Consider the following 23,439-nt stretch of genomic DNA (forward strand, 5'->3'; position numbering starts at 1 on the left):
AAATTCAAAATACTTTTAGAGATGTCTCTGTCACATTAAGCATCAACTCTAGTTTAAAGTTTCAGTCCTGAATCAATTTCTATTTCTGAAAAATAGCTGCAAAGTGTACTTTTAAACTTGAGCAAGGGTGATGTCTTTAGGAATAAAAACAAATCTTACTTGATCATTCTGGGGGCCTTTCAAAAGGCTACCTCTTCTGCCTTCCCGCAAACAGCCGGCTCCCAGACTTCCTCTGCAGAAGTCCAGGCGCCTTTTCCGGGGTGGGGTGGGGTGGGGTTCAAAGGGACAACTTTGCTGCAACTGGACAAATCCCTTCTTTTGCTTTTCTTTCCTTGCAGGAGTCGTTTCACATTCTCACCGGGCTCGCGGCTCAGCTGCGCGCTCACTCTCCAATCCCCCACTTTCTGTGGATTCACATTTACTGGAATGATTTCTGGTCGCCAAACGTGGAAAGAAAAGAGGCAGGAGAGAGAGAGGGAGGGAAAAGAGGGGATGCGGAGGGGGTTGTCCCTGGAGAGGCCAAGGGTCTCCTAAATGCCCGCAGAATATTTCATCCTTTTCTGTTTCTGCCTCTGGTTGCAGAACCAGACGCGCACCACGTTTTTCTTAAGGTCCAGCTTCTCCGCGATGGCGGCGATCTTCTCGGAGGAGGGCCGCGGCTGGATGGCGAAGTAGGCTTCCAGCGAGCGTTTCTCCGGCGCGGCGATGGATGTGCGTTTGCGCTTCTTCTCCGCGCCGTTGAAGAGCTCGGGCTTGGTGAGCTTCTCGCGGTGGGACTTCTCGGCCTCCTCGAGCCACGCTTGCAAGATGGGTTTGAGCGCGATCATATTGTTGTGCGACAGCGTGAGGGACTCGAACCTGCAGATGGTGCTCTGGCTCAGCGAGCCCACGCCGGGGATCTTGAGGTTGGCCAGCGCGGAGCCCACATCCGCCTGGGTCACCCCCAGCTTGATGCGCCGCTGCTTGAAGCGCTCGGCGAATGCCTCCAGGTCCCGGGGGTCGGCGTCCACGTCGCTCATGCAGCCCATGTGGGAGGGCAGCCCGTGAGTGTGGGCCATGCTGAGCGCTGCTTGATGCATGGGGTTCATGGTAGCCATGTGCGGCGCATGAGCTGGTGTGGATACCACGGCGCCGTCGGGGCCCGCCATGGCACCCAGCGCCAGCCCGGGACTCAGGTGCTCCAGCAGCTCTCCCTCCAGCGCCTGGTGCGGCTGGTGGTGGTGGTGGTGGTGGTGGTGATGGTGGTGGTGCGTGCCCGCCAGCGCGGACGGGTGCGAGATGGGCACCGACGAGGAGGAGGCAGAGGACGTGCACGGGATGGTGTTCATGGTGTGGTAGGTGGCGTCCGGCTTGAAGGGGCTGTGGTGGGGCGGGTGGTGGTGGTGGCTCTTGCTCTGGGAGACGATGTCCACGGCCGCCAGAGCCTCCGCGCGGGCCAGCAGACTCTCATCCAGCCCGCCGAATATATTGCTCTGCAATTGCAAGTAAAAGGCACACATTACGCTCAACAGGGAATTGTGCGCGCGCTCTCCGGAAGCCCCGGCCCTTCTCTCCACACCGCTGCCGCGCTTACAACATTCCCAGGACGTTAAAATAATAATAATTAGTAGCAACGGTAATAATCCTGAAAATTGCAGGTGAGGAGGAGAGGCGGGACGCCACCCAGAGAAACAGCGTGCACGAGGAGGAGGAATGTGAGCCTGCAAACACAACACAACACAACGCAGCACGCGCACAGGCAACATCCCAGGTCATAAAAATTAATATGAAAGGAAAGACCCGCTGAATACATAAGAGAGGGGGGGGGGAAATTGGTTGGAGGTGTGGGGTGATTTGCTGTGCAGACATGAAAAAAACATCAAGCAGATAAAGGGGGCTGTCAAAATGTGCCTCTAAGCGGTGATTATGCAGAAATACGCACCGGTGGGGTTGGAAGACACGCTCTTCGCATCGCCTCGGAACCCCCGCCGCCGCCGCCGCTACCGCTGCTACTGGAGCTACTGCTCCGGCCTCCGCCGCCGCCGCCGCCGCCGCCGCCGCCGGCAGCATTGCTGGAGCTGCTGGGAGAGCTGGCCGCGGGCGCCGCGGGAGCGGAGGAGCCGGGAGAGGCACTGTGCAGTGCCGAGTACTTGGGCTCCACGTGCAGGCTGCTGCCGTGCGGCATGCTGAACGCCTGCTTGCTGTTCAGCGACATCATCATCATCTTCCCGGCCGGCCGGAGCGCTGGTCCGGAGCGCAAGAGGTGACCCCGGCTGCCGGGAGCCTCCCGAGAAGTGCTGGTCAAGAGCGGCAAGCGGGGACGGGCGGTGTCAAGTTGCGCTCACCCGCCGCTGCTCCGAGCTCGGCGCGTCTTGCCCCGGCTACGCGCTCCTCCGCCGGCTCCGGCTCCGGCGTCAGTCTGATCGGGTGCTAGGCTCCGCTCGGCGCTAGCTGCAGACCTGGGCGCCCGAAACTGCCCCCGCGCCTCGCGGCAGCGGAGTTATACTCCCCGCTCCCTGCGCCTGCCCCCGCACCCCCTCCCGCCCTCCCTCCCGCGCGCCTCCGCCCTCCCCTGTTCGTTCGAGTCTATCTTCGCCCCTTCTCCGCCTGTGCTCCCTCCAGGCTCCGGCCCTTTCAGCTCTCCAGATACCCGCCTCCTGCTCTCCTGCCGCGCCCTCCACCTTCCCTTTGGGCTCCAGCCCGCTCCGACGCCACCGCCCCTTCTCGGCGCCCGCCGCTCTCACTTACCTTAGTGTCCTCTCCACCCCACCCACTGGCCAGGTCTACACTCCAGTCCCGGGGCAGTTCCTACTTAGGAGCTGGCCTCCGGCCCCTTCTGGAGACCTACCTCACCGGGAAACGAAACTCCTAAGTAAAGTTGCGGGCCAAGCCAACCTCGAGTGGGGTTTTCCCTAGACTACTAAGAACGTCTCTTACCTGGCTGCCTCCCCCGCCTCCTGTTTACCGCTAAGTTCCATGCCTCCGCCCCCACTTGGCCCGCCCCTCCCCGCAGCTCTGGCGACCCTGATCCCAGGCTCCCGGCCACACTGGTGGACCCGGATGCTGCCTTCGACCGGGTTCCTCCGCGCTGCTCTGCGCTTCCGTGCGATGCGCGCAGTGGTTGGTGATTTGCTCTGCACCCCTTCGGCCCGGCAGGTGCCTGGTGCCCAAGAGACCGGGGGTCGACAGGGCTCAGGGCTTTCTCTCCCTCGGCTTGTCGCCTCTCAGCGGATTGGACGGCCTCTGAGCAGGCTCGGGTCGCCTGTGCGCATGCGACTCCCCCCTCCGCCCCTTGTCCCCGCGCACTCCCCCAACACCACCACCGACACACACTCCTCTCCACCCTCTTTTCTTTCCTACGGATCTTTCTCCTCCTCCTCCCTGTATCCAGTTCAGTGTGAGTTGGGTCTTGGGCGGATCCATGGGCAAACCCTGCCATTGGATTTATTATTCTTCATTAGCCACAATCAAAGGAAGAAGGGGCAAATGACAGAGGGAGAGGCAGGGCCAGAGATCAAAAAGCGCATGTGCTACTGAACACCCCACACACATCCCAACACACACACACACACACACACACACCCTCAGGGGCTGGCACAAGTCCCACTTATCTTCATTTCCACAGCCACTCGGTGAAGAGATGGCCTATTTTTAGCCAACACTTTTGTCCCAGTGGGTACCACTTTTCTTAGAAGTGGACACACACTGTTCCAATTGTAAAAGAAGGAGACAACCTCTCCTACACACACACACACACACACACACACACACCCCACAGCCTTCCTCTCTTCCCCGCTTTGGTGCCTTCTCTCTACTTTCCTTGGTGTTGGGGGCTGCTGTCACCTCCCCAGAGCGCAGAAGGAGCGGGGTGCAGGCGAGGGTGAGAAGGTCCCGACGCTGGAGCCGGCGGGTGGCCCAACCAGGACGGGGGTGGCTGGGAGCAGGTGCAGGCACACAGTGCCTGGGGAAGGCGAGCAGGTGCGAGAGCAGGCGGCAGGCCTGAGAGGCGCTGGCGCGCGCTGGGACAAAACAGAGTGGGAAGAAGCGTGGCGAAGGGGGGCCATCGAGTGGTCAGCACCCGGAAGCCCTGCGGCAGCAGCAAGAAGGGGGCCGCCGGTTGGCCCCTGACCTCAGCGGGATGGCAGGTTCAAATTGGGAGCACAGACCTTGCTACACGCCAGGACTGGGAAGACGCCGCAAACGGCACGCGACGGGATCTGTCCATGGTCCTTAACCCCCTTGCGCTTTCCCGTGCTACTCCCAGGTTTGCCGTTCTCCTCCCTTCTGTGGAGGAATAAGTAAATAGTAGCCAAAGGGGATTCCTCCTACCTTCAGTAGCTGAGCCGAGGGGCCTGGACAAGGGACTGGAGAGGGGTTGTTGACATAAATGAATGTGGCTTGCCCGGGACGGTTCAAGTAAATGTTTAGGTGTTTAATTTCTATATCAACAACAGCCAGGGTAATTTTCAAGGAAATAAAAAAAATGACATTGTACAGCTCTCACTGTCTCGAGCTTCGAGAAATGAAATAAATCAAAGTTAAAAGCTTGAGTATCATTTAATTATAGTGCGAACAGCGCTTTGAAAGAAGTAGAGCAACATCTCTAAACAAATTATGACTGGGCCAGGAAGGAATTATTAGATTGAAATTTCATTTAGGCTCGGGAGACACCGCGCTTCACTGTGTAATCTGCTATGCCTCATCTGATTTGTATGCTTAATTCAGCTTGACGAATTTATTAGTTTTCATAATAGTGAAAATATTGAGCAGCACTATGGGCTAATGCATTGTATGTACTATAAATTGTATGTCATCGTAGAAAGGCTGAAGTCTATAGAAATCTTTTATTAATGCCAGCATTGGAGGGAGGATTTTTGTTCAAGCCTTGGAGAGGAGGTTCACACCAAACTCCACTGTTGCTGTGTCTCACTTGCCCATGAACATATTGTCATACTAATTAGACTACTTCATCAGTGATATAATTTCAAACTTTAAATTATGTTCTAATTAACTAGGGTTGTCCAATTTGCTTAATCTTCAAAAGGCTTTGGACAGTCTAATTAGTGTAAACTGTTGAGCATCTCTAAAGCCTAATAAAAAACCCATTAAAATATTTTGGGTATGTTTTCTATCAATTCTGTGTAAGGTTGACATGGCTCGTGAGAGTGCAGGAAGACAGTAACTGAAAGACAAATATATGCATCTACCTAGTTTCCCCAGATTACAATACTAAGTGAATCACAGGAGAAACTTTGGGTATTGCATCTCCTAAACAATCTGTTTGTGTGTTTAAATTAAGGTGTAAGAATATCAAGAAGACTCAACACACACACACACACAGAACCTGAATAGACACTTCTCCAAAGAGGACATACAGATGGCCAATAGACATATGAAAAGGTGCGCAACATCACTAATCAGCAGAGAAATGCAAATTAAAACTACAATGAGGTATCACCTCACACCTGCCAGAATGGCTACTATCAATAAATCAACAAACAACAAGTGCTGGCAAAGATATGGAGAAAGGGAAACGCTGGTGCACTGTTGATGGAAATGCATATTGGTGCAGCCACTGTGGAAAGCAGTATGGATTTACATTTAAAAAATTAAAAATGCAACTGCCTTGTGACCCAGCGATTCCAATTCTGGGAATATATCTGAAGAAACCTTGATTCAAAAGAATATATGCACCTCTATGTTCATTGCAGCATTATTTACAATAGCCAAGAGTTGGAAGTAGCCCAAGTGCCCATGAGTAGAGGAGTGGATGAGAAAGCAGTGGTACATTTATGCAATGGAATACTACTCAGCTGTAAAAAAAAGAAGAAGAAGGAAATCTTGCCATTTGGGACAGCATGGATAGACTGGTGAATATTATGCTATGTGAACTAAGCCAGTCAGAGAAGGACACGTGCCATATGATTTCACTTATATGTGGAATCTTATGAACAAAAGTAATTAACAATATAGAAACAGACTTATAGATACAGAGAACAGACTGACAGCTGTTAGAGGGAGGGGAATTAGGGAGCTGGGTGAAAAAGATGAAGGGATTAAGAAAAAATTAAGGAAAAAAGAATATCAAGGAGAAAAAAAAACACATGGGGAAAAAATTCTTCTCTTTCATTAGGTGCCTAATTAGATGTAAAGTGAAAAGCAACCCTGAGGAGTTTCCCAAGCATTGTTGTGGCAACAGTCTGCTGAACTTGGATTGCAAAATCAAATATTGGGGGTGTTTTGAACCTCTCCCTGTCCCCTCCTCCTTTATTGAGCTTAATTACTTGCAATAGTTGTTTTAATGTATGTTGTCACCTGGGAGTATTGAGAAATGCATATCGTTAATATGAATTAATCTTGATTTTAATAGCAACTGACAACTGATCTCCAAAATGCTAAACACTTGTCACCATTTCATATGGTAAATAAGGTAGTATAATAAATTCATGAGATAAAGAGAGGACTGTTGAAATAACTGGAAAAAAAAAAACTTTGTTTGATATGGAGTTTATTGACTGAAACTATTTTAAGCAGGACAACTTCCAAGAGAATATTTGGCTAAAATCCATATAGCCTTAAATTAATTTCAATATATTTTTTTAAAATCTCCCAGATGTTTCTCAGTGATATCTCAAATTCCAGGCAGAAAAAAAAAATGAAGCTCTTCATGCTAATTATCAAGTTGAGATAAAAATGTGTAGTTGTCGAGCAGTTCAAGAGTTTACTTCCTTATATTCCCTTCCCCTGAAAAACACACTTTTTAAAAAAACTCCCAGAGTTAGATTTCCCCTTTTCTCACCTAAAGTGAAAAACGAACAGCAGTAATTGTGTTGCATTAGTGGGAAAATGCAATACTCCCTTCATCACCAGGACTTGCATTCTTGCAATCATTCCTTCCAGGAATGTCCGGAATACCAACATATTTGCAGTGATGTCAAGAAAACCCATTTTCGTTTCGCCCACAGGCATTGCTGCCAAGTGCTCCAGTAAGTGTGGAAGCCGCTCACGGATGAAGAAAGACTCCGGCCTCCCAGTGAGGGGAAGTCTTCTAAAGCACTGGATAGTTGGGAATAAACCCAAGGGGTGGAAGGGAATGGCCCAATATCTGAAATCTGCTCCATATGACTTCAACATACACTTTTATGCTCAAGCACCTATCCATGTTGGTGCCTCTGCACACCTACAGACTTACCTACTAAACCAAAACCAAAAAAAAAGTGACTTTTAAAGCACAGAAATGAAAACAATGGGTGAACTGTGGGACCATGAGAGGAGCACCTTTCTTCTCGCCGAGCCTCTGCTGGACAATAGCTTCCGTCCCACCTGCTGCCAGAGGCGGGCAGAGGTGTGGGTGAGGAGCCGCTGGAGATTCCACTCAAACTCCCGGGTAGTGGGGTCCCAACCCCGAATTCACCCGCAGCCATCCCGAGGGGAGAGATCACTGTCTCCTCATTTACTATTAAAATTTTAAGCAGTGCATTCATATTTTACCGGAGCTAATATGTTTTATTAAATTTTAATCCATAAGGGCAGTGTGATCTCTTTGTATTTCAAACAGAATTGAGTTGGATTGCAAGGAAGATTTCTTAAAGGACAGGTCTGACTCTATTCATGCACCATTTCAACCTTGGGTAGACGGGACTTGGGGGAGGAAAGAGGAAAAGGATAGACAGCGCCCCCCCCCCGCCCCCGCCCCCCATCTCCTCTCCTCAGGGATCCAGAATAGACTCGGACGCCCTGAGCTCTCTCCGGACTCCGAAGCTTGGGGCTGAAGTATAGGAGGTGTTTAGAAGCCTCCATGGCCTCGTCTGCTCCAGGGAAAGAAAAGAAAAAAAATAAAAGAAAGACAGAAAAGAAGGGAATTATCCTTGAAATTGAGACTTCTGGGCGCGCAGAGATTGCTGGCCGCAGAGGGAAGTGCTGGGGAAGGCGCGCTCTCCGGGTTGCCAACGTCCTGAGACGGGGGCTACAATCCGGAGTGACACGCGCGTTTTGCTCCAACATCTTTCCTCTTCCAAGCGGTCCGCCAATGCTGCTGTGTTCGTCTCTAATGTTCCTTCTCCACTGTCTCTCCGTGAGCTCCAAGTCTCCCCGCTTCGCTTAAAGGTGTCAGGCACCCTCTCTGCCCAATGGCACGGCCTCCTTCCAGCGCCTTCCTGGCTAACTCTCCCCCTCCGCCTCCCAGTGCGAGCGGCCCGCCAGCGTCTCCGGAAACCTGGCGTCCGGCGGTTCCCAGGCTCTTCTAGATGGAAATCCGGGCTTGCAGCTTCCAGCCCTCCTAGCAAGGCCAGGCAGGGCGACGGGAGGAGAACAAAGCAAGTGGCTATTGGTGCTTTGGAGGGCGCGCTCTGGGGACAGGAACAGACTTGCTCTGGGGACAGGGGCCTGGAGTCGTCGGACGAGCCACGTGGGGCTCTCCCTAGGTAATTCTGGACTGAGGAAGGTGGCTGGGCAAGGGACAAGGGGTGAGCAGAAGCAAGGTAGAGAGAAAAGCAACCGTTCTCTCTGTCCCTGGTGGAGGGAAGGAAGCAGAGTTCAATTTCAAATAAAGCAGGCAGAGAGGAGGGGGACGCAGGACGCAGGACGCAGGACGCAGCAAGCCCGGGTCCGCTGGATGCCCGCGGGCCTGCCAGGTAGCTTTGCTGAAGCTGGTTGTGGCGAGGAGCCCGCACGCAGGGCACAGCTGATTGGACTCACTGGAGTCGACCAACCTTGGGAGCAAACACAACAGACTCCAAGGAATTACAATCTGCCCCAGGGAAGGACTCAGTCCTTGATATCCAACTCCGCTGGCCCTAGAACGCTGGGGGCGGGGGGGCGGGGGGACGCAGATTCACACACTGAAGCACGGGACACACTCAGACACGCTCACACACCCACGCACGCAGGCACACACGTGCTAACAGTCACGCACACTCACTCGGACGAACACCTGCTCCCCCCCCTCTTCCCCCCCGCCCCCCCCCCGCCCCCGGCTTCTCAAGCCTCTTTGGAGGGAGGGGACAGACCTCACTGTTCGATCTACAAGCAAGCACCCCCGTGTTTACCTGCCCCGACAAAAGTTATTTTTTGTTGCAGTGAATTTTCCTGCCCCGTGTGTTTACCTCTTCCCAAAGTTAAGTCCAGTCACGAAATCAAAGTTAAGGCATCGGAACAATCAATGAAGATTTGGCAACCCACGGCGCCTTGCGCTTCCTGGAACTAAAATAAATGCAGGAAATCGAAACTTAATTACTTGAAAGAAATCCAGAAATCCCTCTGCATAATGTATCCAGTCATTTTGGGTGGCATTTATGTTCGATGCAGTGTTTGTTAACGCTATACTTTTCACTAAGATCTGGCTCCCTTCCGGGACTCCTTGGGGGCCGCTGGACCCCTCACCGGCCAGGAGTTTTGCCTAGCACTAGGCTCCCCCCACTTCCACTGCGCACAGCTGAAGTAACATTTCTTTTCAGAAGTCTTTAACTGTAATGGTACAAGAACCCCTGGCTCTGATGGCTCTGTGTAAGTAAAAAACAAACAAAAAGTCTCACCCAGTCTCTCTCCGTTTAGCTCACTAGGGCTATTATTTGAATTTGTGTGAGTTGTTTTATATTAGATCTGAAACCAGGCCCCTTAGTAAATGCAAGCCAGGGCCATTTCTCTGAGGGAATAGTGCACCATCAAAAAGTGCCATTCTGCTGGTGATGGAAAAATTGATTAAAAGGTGGATTTTTTTCCTCCTCTCCAGGGAAGTGCTTTCTCCCCCCAAGCGCCATTATCTTCCTAAGGCACAGTACTAGAACGTTTGTTCTGCCTACACTGTTCTTCAGGGTGCTTAGCTGGACCACGAAACCTGGACACTAGTTTCTTCCTCTGGTATCTGTTCCTTCCAAACTCACTCATTTCCCCTTTCTCCTTTGGTTTCTAATCAAGAATCTTCATGTCTATAAAGTGCCAAAGGACCTTCATCTGGCACCACTAAATAAAGCAGGTGCTCTGTGTTCAGCCTAAAGATTCCGGCTAAGATCAAATCAAATAACTTTGGTACATGTTGTGATGCTGACATCAGGTACTTTGGGGGAGTTTAGAAATTTGGTGATGACCAATGGCGTGGCCAGTGAGTTGGCAGAACAGGATAGTCCCTGAGTTTATTAGCATGGTGACGGTGACTCCAGAAAGACAAGCTTTCTCATAGATACCTTGTGGAAATCTGAAGTAATGTTATGAAAGAATGAAAAATACATTGGGGAACAGCTTGGCAACTGAAGTACATTTTGATTTAACTTACATTAACAGAAATGTAATGTAAAAGTGAAAGGATCTAACAAAACCATTAATAATTAAAAAATAATTACAGATAGTCTGTCCTTACTATTCATAACCACTCAACACTTTAGACAAAGAAAACGGAATACTCTTAATGGAAATGAAATGTGAGCAGACTGCCAATGAGAAGTTAACCAAGAACTGAGCACTTGTGAAAGGAGAGGGTTTCCTTGTTTTCCCCACCTGCATATTTTAATTCTCCCAGAGTTAGTTTGGACCTTCCTCTTCCATCAGCATATAAACCGAGTGTCAGAGTTTATACAACAGAAATCTCTTGAGCAATAACAATACAGACCTTATTGAATTCTGAAGATTGGGGGCACCAGATGGCTTGTCTATTAACCATCCTCATTGACAAATATTTATAGGTACCCAGGAGATCCATGCCTCTGTAATAGATTTTGGTTGGACAATCCCATCCCACAAGAGTTTCATAAAACAATGACCCTCTAAAGACAGAGGTTTGTTCCCTTTTCCTCTTTGTGGTCATGTGGGGAAAAAAAAGATTAATCATTCTTTATGGATTCAATGTCAACCTTTTTCTTATACTCCTCACCCAAGGAGTTGCATCCTAGTATAAAAAAATGTGAGTGTATTTTTCTATTACCTAAATTATATTTATTTTCTTTCCAGTATGTATTTTTCAGTGTCCAAAGTCTTTAGAATAGTGTTCTACACATAATCATACAGTAAATCGTCAATCATATGCTAGACCTTTAAAAAGTTGTTGGATGAAAGATATAGCAACTCCATTCTGGTTTTCCCTTCATATTCTTCTTTATTTTGTTTGCGAGACACACGGGACTGCCCCTAGAGTGCTCTGTTGATGTGTGGAGGATCTGGGAGGAAATCAAAGCAGCCTGAAAGAAAGCAGACTTCACTGCCTCTTTTCAGAGATAAAGGGAAATCTTACAAAAGGAGAGATTTGCAGACAAACAACTGGAATTCAATGAAGTCATGGCCGAGGCATTTGCTGGGAAGCCACCAGGAAGTGGTGACCTGCAGCCTATGTCAAATCTTGTGCATCTAAAGCATTTGAAGCCTCCTTCCTTCCTTCCTTCCCTCTCCCCACATGAATTAGGAACAGAACAGCATGACTTTTGTAAGAAACAAACAAGTAAAAAAACTAAGAAAAAGTCCAATAGATTGACTACAAAGCTTGCAAATACTTTCTAGCTACATAAATATGAGTTGTGTGCATTTAGCATGTTAGATTCCTTGTAGGCATCCACTCTCATTTTTTTAATGCTGCAGAAGGACATTACTACAATGCCAACAAACTTACCTTTAAACCTTTATTCTTTCTTGAAATTTTTCATATGGCCTATGATTTGCCTGTAAATCTCATATATACAGAATGTGAAAATCAACTATAGAATTAGAATATTTGTTCCCAAATATGTGCTATTATCTCCCTCTTTCTTTCTCTTTTTTATATGTCTAGACAGATCATGCAGACAGCACACGTTCAGCTAACATGTACTCTGGAAGATGCTATAGCCTTGTGCCTTGACTAGTTTTTCCCTGATATACATGTAACTTAAACTGGCCAAGCATCATGACAAGCATGCTGTATTTTAAAGCATTAAGATCTCTCTTCTTCAAAACACACATTCTATATACTTTGTGATGGCATGTGCTCATTGCACTTTTTCTTTACCTTTCAAGGGCAAAGCCAAAGTAGGCATTATCAACATTGTGCTTATCTGGCATATTTCTTTCTCTTTCTTTAATAGGATTGAATTGTTGTATTGCTAAGTTAATTTTTTTAATTTCAAATTTTAAATTACAAAGTATTTTAGGCTTACCAAAACTACACACACACACACACACACACACACACACACACACACACACCCTGTCAAAAATAGAGAATAATACATGGCCAAGATATGAAAACAACTTATATGTCTGTCAGTGGATGAATGGGTATAGATGATGTGGGATATACACAATGGAATATTATTCAACCACAAAGAAGAAAATTTTTCTATTTGTAACAACGTGGACAGACCCTGAGGGCTTCATGCTAAGTTAAATAAGCCAGACAAAGAGAAATACTGTGTGATCTCACCTATATATGAAATCTTTAAAAGCTGGAGAAAAGGAATGCTGTATTAATCATTTCTTTTTATCCTATATTTTTGATGTTTTGACGTTGTGGGGTCTTTGTTGGAGACAGACCGCCCATCCTAGAGTTAGCTAATTCCAAGAGAGAGCAAATAACTTGCCTGTGAATGCGGCTTTTACATACACACCAACTAGTCCAGAGCCCACATGCCCAGCAACGTCCTGTATGGAGCTCTATGCTCAGGGCCACTTACCACTGCTCCAGACAACCAGGGCCAGCCCCTGAGATCCAGAGCATGCTGAAATTACTCAAACTAGCCCATCCTAAGCCTGCTTTCCTGCCTCACCCATGCTTTTCCTGTGGAAACCACAATAAAGGCTCTTGCCTACATTCCCTCTCACTTCCCCTGTCTCCCAACCAACCCTGGTGCCTTGCCATGTGGCCCCATGGCAACGTATGACCCTCCTCTAAGGAAAGGAGAAACAAGTTTTTGTTTCAATGGTGTTCTGACTTGTTGGCCTCAATAGTAATAAACTCTTATTTTAAAACCGACTCTTTCACTCATTCTTTTCACTCAGAACTCTCAGTGGGGCTTGTATTGCCTGGCATTTGTCAGTCATCCATGCCAATGCCTCCTCCTCCATTCCTGCTGTTAATTAAGAACTGATCATAATGGTTTTCTCCTGCTCTGCTGCAGGAGCTGTAGAGCACCTGACTCCAACTGCAGTTCATTTTCTCTGCCCTGGAACTGGAAGCCGGAGGAGGTGCCTGATTCAGTGCCTTCCACTGGAACCTCCATCCCTTGACTACTAGGTGATCGCTGATTGGGTGAAGAAGGCTCTGGTGAGCTAAGCAAGGAGTGGCCCATTCCAGGGAGGTGTTATAAGGAATCACTGAGACATGGGAGAGCTGATGGGTGTCTCTCCCTGAGTCTGCTCACCACCCCTGCCTAGTGGACTGCAGAGCCAGGTAGGGAAATAACTAGTGGGAGGCTGTCCTTTACCTTAGTCTCCTGCAAACAGAATGCGCTATGCAATGCTTGGGCCTGTCTTCCCAGCTGAAGTCCACAACACAGTGTGCTTTTTGGTGAGGCATGCTCTCCAGATATAATGGAACCAGTCCCACAATGTGTGTCCTGTATGCAGGTCTTATAAGCAGTTGAATTTGGGGCAGGTGTGTAGTTTTTTTCATTCTCCCTCCTCCTCCTCCTCCTCCTTCTCCTCCTCCGCCTCCGCCTCCTCCTCCTCCCAAATCCAAACTCTATGTACATCTCCTCTTAAGACTTTCAAACACACAAAGTATCTTATCAGTTTAATCTTCTTGACAAATCTTCAATTGGAATATCTGACTTGCTTCAGGCTGAATTAGTTGACAGCTATCATCCTAGGATCCCCCTTCACCATCATCCTAGGGATTCCCTATTAGGTTAAATCCTGTTTCCCAGAATCTACATTTCTCTTTAGGTTGGTTACCCATGCTTCCTGAGAAAGTGCAATTCGAGATTTTTTTAAAACCATGTGTGGAGGATCTGGGAGGAAATCAAATAGGTTTATGCTATTCTTATACTTAAGTGGTTATTTGACCAGCTTTAGATTTTTCCTGAGCATTCTGAAGAGATTGTTCCATTGTCTTCTAGTATTTCTTGTTCCTTTTGAAAAGTTCAAGGCTATTCTCATTCTTGATTTTTGTAGGAAACCTGTTTGTTTTTTAAATCTCTGGAAACTTATTGGGTAGCATTTTTTTTGTTTGTTTATTTTGATGACCATTTTTCAATATTGAAATTCACAACTTTCATTTTGGGAAATGTTCTTGCATTATTTCTTTGAAGTTTTATGATTTTTTTTCTCCCGTATTTCCATACTCTTTAAATGCCTATTGTTTTAATATGGGGCCATCTGGATTGATTCTCTGACTTATTATTTCTCTATATTTTCTCTTTTTGTTTTTGTGATGTTTTCATAAATTTTAGATTTCAACCCTCTATTTAGTTTTTCATTTATCCTATCAATAAAAACAATTCTAACAGATTGTTTAAAATATATTTTTATTGATTTCAGAGAGGAAGAGAGAGATAGAAACATCAACAATGAGAGAGAATTATTGATCAGCTGCCTCCTGCATGCCCCACACTGGGGATCAAGCCCGAAACCTGGGCATGTGCCCCTGACTGACCGGAATCAAACCCAGGATCCTTTAGTCAGCAGGCTGAAGCTCTATCCACTGAGCCAAACCAGCTAGGGCTCTAACATATCTTTTTATTCTCTAAATTAAGTAATATTTTTTATGGATACTATCTTTTTATCTGTATCTCTGAGTTCTATTCAGTGACATCTCAAATATTTCTAAGAGTTTCTTTTCAATTTCTTTTTTTTTAATTTCTTTATTGATTAAGGTATCACATATTTGTCCTCGTCCCCCCATTCCCATCCCACACCCCTCCCCACACATGCCCCCACCCCCCTGTTGTCCTTAACCGCTGGTTAGGCTCATATGCCTGCACGCAAGTCCTTTGGTTGATCTCCCCCTTTACCCCATCCTTCCCTACCCTCCCCCTGAGGCCCGACAGTCTGATCCATGCCTCCTTGTTTCTGGGTCTGTTCTTGTTCATCAGTCTATGTTGTTCATTATTTCCCCTAGATGAGTGAGATCATGTGCTATTAGAAATACACTTATAAGAACCGAAAATGAGACAAGCAATAATGGTTATGGTGACAGGCAAATGAATCAGTGTGTAGTGAGTTTCTTTCTGGGCCAACAGTTCTTTTGAGAGCCAATTTCAATGTCCAACCGTTCCTTATGTGTACATGTCAGCACTGACATTTCAGTTCTGGATGGTGGACAAATGGTGGTAATGCAGGTCTGACTCTGTCCGGTTTGGTCCTGGGCAACCTGCAGTGATGCACAGCTGCTAACTGCTAGTATGGGAAGGCCACATCAGCGTCTTCAGTCTCTGGATTGCTTCTCTTCTGTCTTCATGGCTGGAGTAGTCCTGTCGATTCCTCTCTTGCTGGAATCCACATAGTCTCGGAGTTGTTTTCTGAAAATATACAAACATATTCTCGACCAAAGGTTAATAAAGGAATATTTTCTATAAATTTGACTGGGGATCCTTTTTCAATTTTTGCCCAAATGATTTTCCTCTGGCTTGTTTTGTCACCTTGTGTGTTTTTCATGGGTGTCTTGCTTTTAGCCTTACAATTAATTTTCTAAAGTATTAATTTTCTAGATGTAATTTACTTACAGGATATTTTTCCTTACATGATATTCCTCTACTATCCCCTCCTTTTTTGATTTAAATGTTAGGAGGCTTTTGAAAATTTTATAATGTATTCTTGATGGCTTTTAAATTTTAATTTTTTGCACTATAATATTACTGTTTTAGGTTCATTATATGGTGCACACTTTTATCATGAGATGAAGTACCAATAAAAATTTTAGTTGACTCTTTAGGAACACCTTTTTGTTTGGTACAATTAATTTTTCTAGAATATTCACTTGTTTCAACTAGCCAATTTAAATTTGCCTGAAAACTTGACTACTATTTTACTGTCAAATTTATTACTCTAACAATAATCTTGTTTTACCCTGTAAATATTGGTGGAAGGGATTATTTGCCTTCTTGAGTAGGTCCTGAGCATTCCTGGTGGTAGGCTGGATTTAGATATCGTAAACCCCCTTCCCCACACCATGGGTACAAGGCAACTCAAACAATTCTTGTTGGAGTGAGAGGGCAGCTGCTGTCGGCCAAGTCTCTGTCGGTCACCTGGGTCCTGATCTGAGCTGGGCATGGGAAGCACAAAGCAGCCATGGGGGCAGGAGACCTCCCTCAGAAGGGGCTAGGATTCAGGCCCCTGCAATGTTGGGGGGGTGAGGGTCTGTGCCCCACCTCTGTTGATCCCCAAATTCTCTCCTGATGGCCCCTCTGCGACTGTGCCTGTCTTAGGTTGTTCCTTCCTTGAGGAATCTTACCCGTCTCTGGCTAACCAGCCATCCTCCGGGGCCAAGCAGGGTGACGTGAGGTTCAGTTTTGTCTCCTTGGTAGCCTAAGCCCCCGTGGCCTCCATGCCCAGCACCTGCCTTGGGATCCCCTCGCCTGCTGGCGGGGCCCCAGCACTGATCACATATCTTTTGGAACCCGGGTTTCTTCTCCAGGGAGGGCTCAGTTCGCCCTACTGGGTGAGAGACAGATCCATGGCACCAGTCATCACGAGACTTCAACCTCGACATGAACAGAGAGCTCATGCAACAGCTGTGAGCAATTGAATTGTGAGAAGAGGGTCTCTCTTGGCCTAAAGGGTAAGAGGGACCCATATAGAATGCTCAGGTGCCCTCCCAGGAGGCCCTCTACCCAATGAAAAGGGTTAAATCCTTACATGTCCTTTTTAAATTGCTGCCATACATTCAAGGAATTAGTTTGTATGTTTGCTTGGGATAATTGTATATTATGCTGTAGTAATTCTAAAGTATCAAGAGATGTGTTAAGTTTGTCTCCAAGCACCAAACAGATGACTTTTTTTATTTTATTTATTTTTTATCCCCAAGGGTGCGATGAACTATTATAAGTACTGGGGGTGATCCAAATCTGGGAATAATTTTTAATGACAGTGTAGGATAATATCATGTAAGGATATTCTTTGTTCTAGTCCATGGGAATTCCCTTTCAGACTGGCTGTCCATTTCTTTTTATATAGACAAGGTCTTAGTTACATTTTCTGCACCTCTACTGGGGGCACGTAGTGATAGTAGTGACACCCTTTCTTTGGTGTCCACACAAGCCAGAAACCTCTCTTTAATTGTACACACAAAGGGGCATTGTTTTGATTCCATATCATACAAAAGGGAAGCTGGGTGGAGACCCCTATGTATTTATACTTTCTTGCCCCACCCATGCACCTCCTAGATGTCCAGGGTGTTTGGTATTATTGGTAACTACATTAGTCAGAGGATCAGCCCACGTAATGGGTCTTACCCATGAAGGGTCAGGAGCATAAGATCAAAATACTTACCCTCTTGTCCCCGGTAAAATTACCTTACATCTGATGATTGCTAGCGTGGCTAGAAAGGCGTTCTCAGGCATTCTTGGGTTTCTGGTTACCTCACAATTTCTTCCCTGCGGTTTGACGTTCTGATTGATGTTTCTCTGTTTCTGGATCTATTTTTCCCCCCATCAGTTTATGTTGTTCATTATATTCCACAAATGAGTGAGATCATGTGATATTTATCTTTCTCTGCCTGGCTTATTTCACTAAGCATAATGTTCTCCATCTCCATCCATATTGTTGCAAATGGTAAGAGCTCCTTCTTTTTTACCGCAGCGTAGTATTCCATTGTGTAGATGTACCACAGTTTTTTAATCCACTCATCTGCTGATGGGCACTTAGGCTGTTTCCAAATCTTAGCTATGGTGAATTGTGCTGCTATGAACATAGGGGTGCATATATCCTTTCTGATTGATGTTTCCAGTTTCTTGGGATATATTCCTAGAAGTGGGATCACTGGGTCAAATGGGAGTTCTATTTTTAGTTTTTTAAGGAAACTCCATACTGTTCTCCACAGTGGCAGCACCAGTCTGCATTCCCACCAGCAGTGCACGAGGGTTCCTTTTTCTCCACATCCTCTCCAGCACTTGTCATTTGTTGACTTGTTGATAATGGCCATTCTGACAGGTGTGAGATGGTACCGCATTGTTGTTTTGATTTGCATCTCTCTAATGATTAGTGATTTAGAGCAGGTTTTCATATGTCTCTTGGCCTTCCTTCTGTCTTCTCTTTTCAATTTCTTTATCCCTCAGAGTCTGTGTCCTCTAAAGCACTTTTATTTTTAATGTGACTGGTTTGGTATCTGTCCCTTATATAAGACTAGAGGCCCAGTGCACGAAATTCATGCACGGGTGAGGGTGTCCCTCAGCCCAGCCTACACCCACTCCAATCTGGGACCCCTTGAGGGCAGTCGGACATCCCTCTCACAATCCAGGACTGCTGGCTCCCAACTGCTCACCTGCCTGCCTTCCTGATTGCCCCTAACTGCTTCTGCCTGCCAGCCTGATCACCCCCAGCCACTCCCCTGCCAGCCTAATTGATGCCTAACTGCTCCCCTGCCAGCCTGTTTGCCCCTAACTGCCCTCCCCTGCAGGCCTGGTCACCCCTAACTGCCCTCCCCTGCAGGCCTGGTCACCCCTAACTTCCCTCCTCTGCTGGCCTGGTCACTACTAACTGCCCTCCCCTGCAGGCTTGATCACCCCCAACTGCCTTCCCTTGCAGGCCTGATCCCTCCCAACTGCCCTCCCCTCCTGGCCATCTTGTGGTGGCCATCTTGTGTCCACATGGGGGCAGGATCTTTGACCACATGGGGGCAGCCATCTTTTGTGTTGGAGTGATGATCAATCTGCATATTACTCTTTTATTAGAAAGGATAGAGGCCTGGTGCATGGGTGGGGGCCAGCTGGTTTGCCCTGAAGGGTGTCCCAAATCAGGGTGGGGGTTCCCTTGGGGCATGGGGTGACCTGGGCAAGGGTCCTGTTGTTGTTTGCAGGCTGGCCATGCCCCCTGGCAACCCAAGTGGAGGCTCTGGTATCTGGGATTTATTTATATTCTACCATTGAAACTTTGTAGCCTAAAGTAGAGGCCTGGGCTGGCCAGGGCACGCAGAAAGCTTAGCTTCCTCCATCTCCGGGAGCAACTCAAGCCTCCTGCTCTCTCCAGCTCTGTGACTGACATCATTTTTGTTGGGATTTATTTATCTTCTATCATTGAAACTTTGTAGCATTGAGTGGAGGCCTGGGCCAGCAAGGGCAGGCAGAAAGCTTGGCTTCCTCCATTGCCGGGGAAACCCAAGCCTCCCTCCTGCTCTCCATGGCCGCAGCCATCTTGGTTGGGTTTATTTGCATATTTGCTCCTGATAGGCTTGTGGGCATGGCTTGTGGGCATAGCGGAGGTATGGTCAATTTGCATATTACTCTTTTATTAGATAGGATACTGTTTGGTTACCTGAGTAAAATGTTGATTGGAAGCTCCATGCACCTGAGTTTGGCTTTAGTACTTTGGTTTCCCATTTGTGGTGACCTGGCTGGGCTGTTCCCTTGGGGATAAAACTCAAGGTAGTTGCGTTGCTGTGGTTGTTTTCTTTTCTAACCTAGTTGATTCCCAGAGAGTAATTTCTCACGTAGAAGCCGGTCCCTTTTGTAACACCTAAAAGGCTGGAATATTAGACAAATGCTCCAATTTTTCCCCTCCTTAGGGTGAAGCCAGGATTTGGGTTACTTAGTCTGTGCTAACTTGCGGAAAGGTCGATGGCCAGTGAGTGCATGCTGGCCCAAGCCATAACTTCTCAGTGGCTCCCAATCTGAGGCAAGACTCAGGCAAGACAGAACCAATCCCTCAGGCAGCCCCTCAAAATGTTAGAATATTGAATAGGTGGACCAGTCCTCTCCTGATTCCGTGGTGCTATAGTGGGGGAGAGAAATGGCAAGATGGTGCCATGAATTTTCTACTTGCTTTGATGCAGCTGGACTCATGACCAATTGGGGAGTGTGAGTCTCTCAACTGGTCTCTAAATTTTTTCCAAAGGAAACTGATCCACATGTTGTTGAATCAGTGTGTCCATGTGGGGAAGGAAGTCTGGGCTTTCTATTCAGCCATATTCCTGACAAGTCATATTGGGTTAGAGCCCACACTAATGACCTTATTCTAACTTTACCTCTCTAAAGACCCTATCTCTAGAAACAGCCATGTTCTGAGGAACTGGGGGCTATGATTTCAACATATGCATTTTGAGAGGATATAATTCAGCCAATAACAATGCTACAACATGGATGAACCTCTAAAACATTATGCTAAGTGAAAGAATTCAGACAGAAAAAGTTATACAGTATATTGTGTGATTCTCTTATGGAGACACATTGTGGAGACATCATTGATCGGCTGCCTCCTGCATGCCCCCTGCTGGGGATCTAGCCTGCAACCTGAGCATGTGCACACAAAGATAAAAAGCAGTGTTGCTTATAAGAGTGAAAACAGACTATAGATTGATTGTTGCCAGAGGCTGGGAAAGGCTAATAGTGAGTGACTATTTATTGAGTATGGAGTCTCCTTTGGGGTCAATGTTTTGGAACTGGAGAGGGGTGACAATTGCACAACATTGTGAAAGTACTGAGTGCCACTGAATTGTACACTTTAAAATGGTTAATTTTATGTTATGTGAATTTTGTATGTTTAAATGAATTTGTGAATTTGATGTTATATGAAAGTGCATGTGTGTTTATCCTATATAATAAAAGCCTAATATGTTAACTGTCCAGTCGTCCAATCAACCAATCAAAGCATAATATGCTAATGATATGCTAAGGTCACTCAACTGCTTGCTATGACATGCACTGACCACCAGGGGGCAGATTCTCTAACTGGTAGGTTAGTTTGCTGCTGGGATCCAGCCCATCGGAACTGAGCGAAACCTGCCAGACATGCCCTGGAGCCCTCCTGCGGTCCCTCCCCGGCTGGCCAACCTCCTGCATCCCTCCCCGGCCCCAATCATGCACCAGTGGGGTCCCTTGGCCTGGCCTGTGCCCTCTCACAATCCAGGACCCCTTGGGGGATGTCAGAGAGCTGGTTTCGGCCCGATCCCGCAGGCCAGGCCGAGGGACCCCACTGGTGCACGAATTCGTGCACCAGGCCTCTAGTGTGTCTATAAAGAGATAAAGCAATATGGCAAAAGAATAACAATTGGTAAGGCATAAACTTTTTTGTAGGTTTAAAGTTTTTCAAGTAAAATTTTAGAAAAACTGAGAAAAGAGTATTTTTTAAAAGCCATTCCCATCACTGTGAGCTTCTCCCTTGCAATGGCAAAGAATGATGGCTTGTCAGCACAAAAGAAGTTAAGTCAATTCTTAAAAAAACAAACAGAAGTGAGCGATCAAAGAAAAACACAGGTATATTCATGCAGACTATCTCTCTGATTGAACTTTTCCCCATAGAATGCAATGCCTGTTAGTGTCGATGCCCAGATTTTATAAAATGTGTGTACCTCTCAATATAATATTTCCTGGCACATGGTACATGGGAAAAGTTTATAGTTACATTAAGCTAAAAACAAGATTAAAAAAAAAACAATGCATAGAAACAGTGTTTCAAATAATAATGAAAGAGAGTGTATATCTCAAATATTGCTGAGGCAAAGAGGTTCTCATAACATCACACTCAGTGTGAGTCACTCCTTGATGTTGTGTGTTTGTCCTGAGCTTGTTTCCTCAGGGATTTCTAAATTTTGGCAAAGGCAAAGTTTAATGTTCTAAAATAAGTCCTCCAAAAGTTGAGAAAGGGAAGAAAATCTTGGAGAAGGAAGCAAAGGAAGAGAAATTCGACCTCCTAAAAAACAATTGTTGACAATTTGCAGTCAACAAGAAGCAATGCTTAAATATTTCATATCCTGACATGATAGTTTGTTACTGACACGTATGCCTTTTATTGGTCTTAGCTATATTTCAGGGGAAGGGAGAAGGATAGAGAGGTAGAAACATTGACCAGAGAAACATCATTGATTGGCTGCCTCTTGCATGCCCCCTGCTGAGGATCTAGCCTGCAACCTGAGCATGTGCACACAAAGATAAAAAGCAGTGTTGCTTGTAAGAGTGAAAACAGGAGACATTGAAATGTCCAATAACAGAGAAATAGTTTAATAATCTGTGGTACAACCATATTATTAAATAGTATTCAGCAACTGTAATCATGCTTTTAGAGAATATTTTATTGACATAGGAAAATATGCTATATATATGAAAAAACAAGCAATACCAAACAATAATTGTATTTGTTTGAAACAAGTATATAGATACACAGAAAACAGTGAAGAAAAGTATTAATTTTAAGTGTTGCACTGTGAGAAATTTTAATTTTCTAAATCATCTGTGATGAGCTTTTATTTATTGTATCACTAAAATTATATGTATGTATAGACTTAGATATAGTTATAGATATAACTTTTCCAGGTTGCCTACTTTTTCATGTGATGTGATTCATTGCCTCTCTTATTTAAAGTGCTGTAACTAAGTGATCCATCCACTGAACTCATACACTCTCACTAGCTGCAGTGAATGTTTATACATTGAAAATGCTATTTAATTGACTTGAGAAGGATATATTTTGCCATCTAAGTTTTATAGTACATCTCTGAAATGGGGGAAATCTCACAGGCTCATCTAAAGGAGCCAGTCTTAACTATCACACACTTAGCCAGGGATCCCACAGAATAATCCTCTAAATATGGTCTAAATCATTTCAACTGCCGTCCATATTGCCTCTTGTTGCCTAGGGCTGAACCAAGATGCTTCCCAGGTAGCTAAGAGATAGGACAAGAAAGTGAGTATTATCAGACTCCTTATTCTCACCCTTTTCAATGCTTTATTATGGAAAAGAATGTTCACTTGGTTAGTTTAAGGAAAGAAACCCACTTTGTTAAGAAAGTTAAAATAGCATCTCAGAGGCAGAATCCATTATATTCTCTACCTCAATTTCCTAGATGATATATACTTGGATTTATCCTGAAAATGGTACAGTAACTTCAATATTTGATCACCTCATTAGCTGCAAACACATGGCATAAATTTATAGATAACATATAAGAAAAGAAAATCCCATAGTTGTATGATGAGGAAGGAAGGTTAGTGGTCCCACCCTCCAAGCTAGTAACTGGGAAGGAACAAAGAAAGCATTTACCCAGAGGTGGGCGGTTTCTGGTTCTTCAATTAGAAAACTGGATTCAATTATGTCACATTACATTTCATGGCAAAGTTTGGGGGGCAAACTGGTGCTATTATATAGACTTAAACTTTCATCAACTAGTGAATACTTCGTTATGAGCCATACACTTAAGGTTGGCTGGTGAGTTGGTTTTAATCTAAGGCAGGAGTAACGTAATCTATATTTCTCTCTTTATCATCTCTTAATATCCTTTACTTAATTTACTACACATTATTAATCTAAGTTCAAATATTTCTTCAATTGAAACTCCTCATGGAAAAACCTTAAATTTTAAAGAAACCATTAGTGATAGCGTAATGCAGTGTATTTGTATTTGAGGTTCATATATTA

At 45.9% G+C, this 23,439-nt stretch overlaps 1 protein-coding gene across 1 annotated transcript; it reads right to left on the reverse strand.

Annotated features, from left to right (window-relative positions):
* Positions 1–530: 530 nt before the first annotated feature.
* On the reverse strand, positions 531–2,203 carry POU4F2 (POU class 4 homeobox 2; the record flags this gene model as incomplete). The annotated part of the gene is made up of 2 exons (XM_079773044.1): positions 531–1,472; positions 1,922–2,203. The coding sequence occupies 2 exons, from the start codon at positions 2,201–2,203 to the stop codon at positions 531–533; spliced, it is 1,224 nt and encodes a 407-aa protein (XP_079629170.1).
* Positions 2,204–23,439: the final 21,236 nt, after the last annotated feature.

This window comes from Cnephaeus nilssonii, assembly GCF_951640355.1.
Source record: "Cnephaeus nilssonii genome assembly, chromosome: 5".
Lineage (NCBI taxonomy): Eukaryota > Metazoa > Chordata > Mammalia > Chiroptera > Vespertilionidae > Cnephaeus > Cnephaeus nilssonii.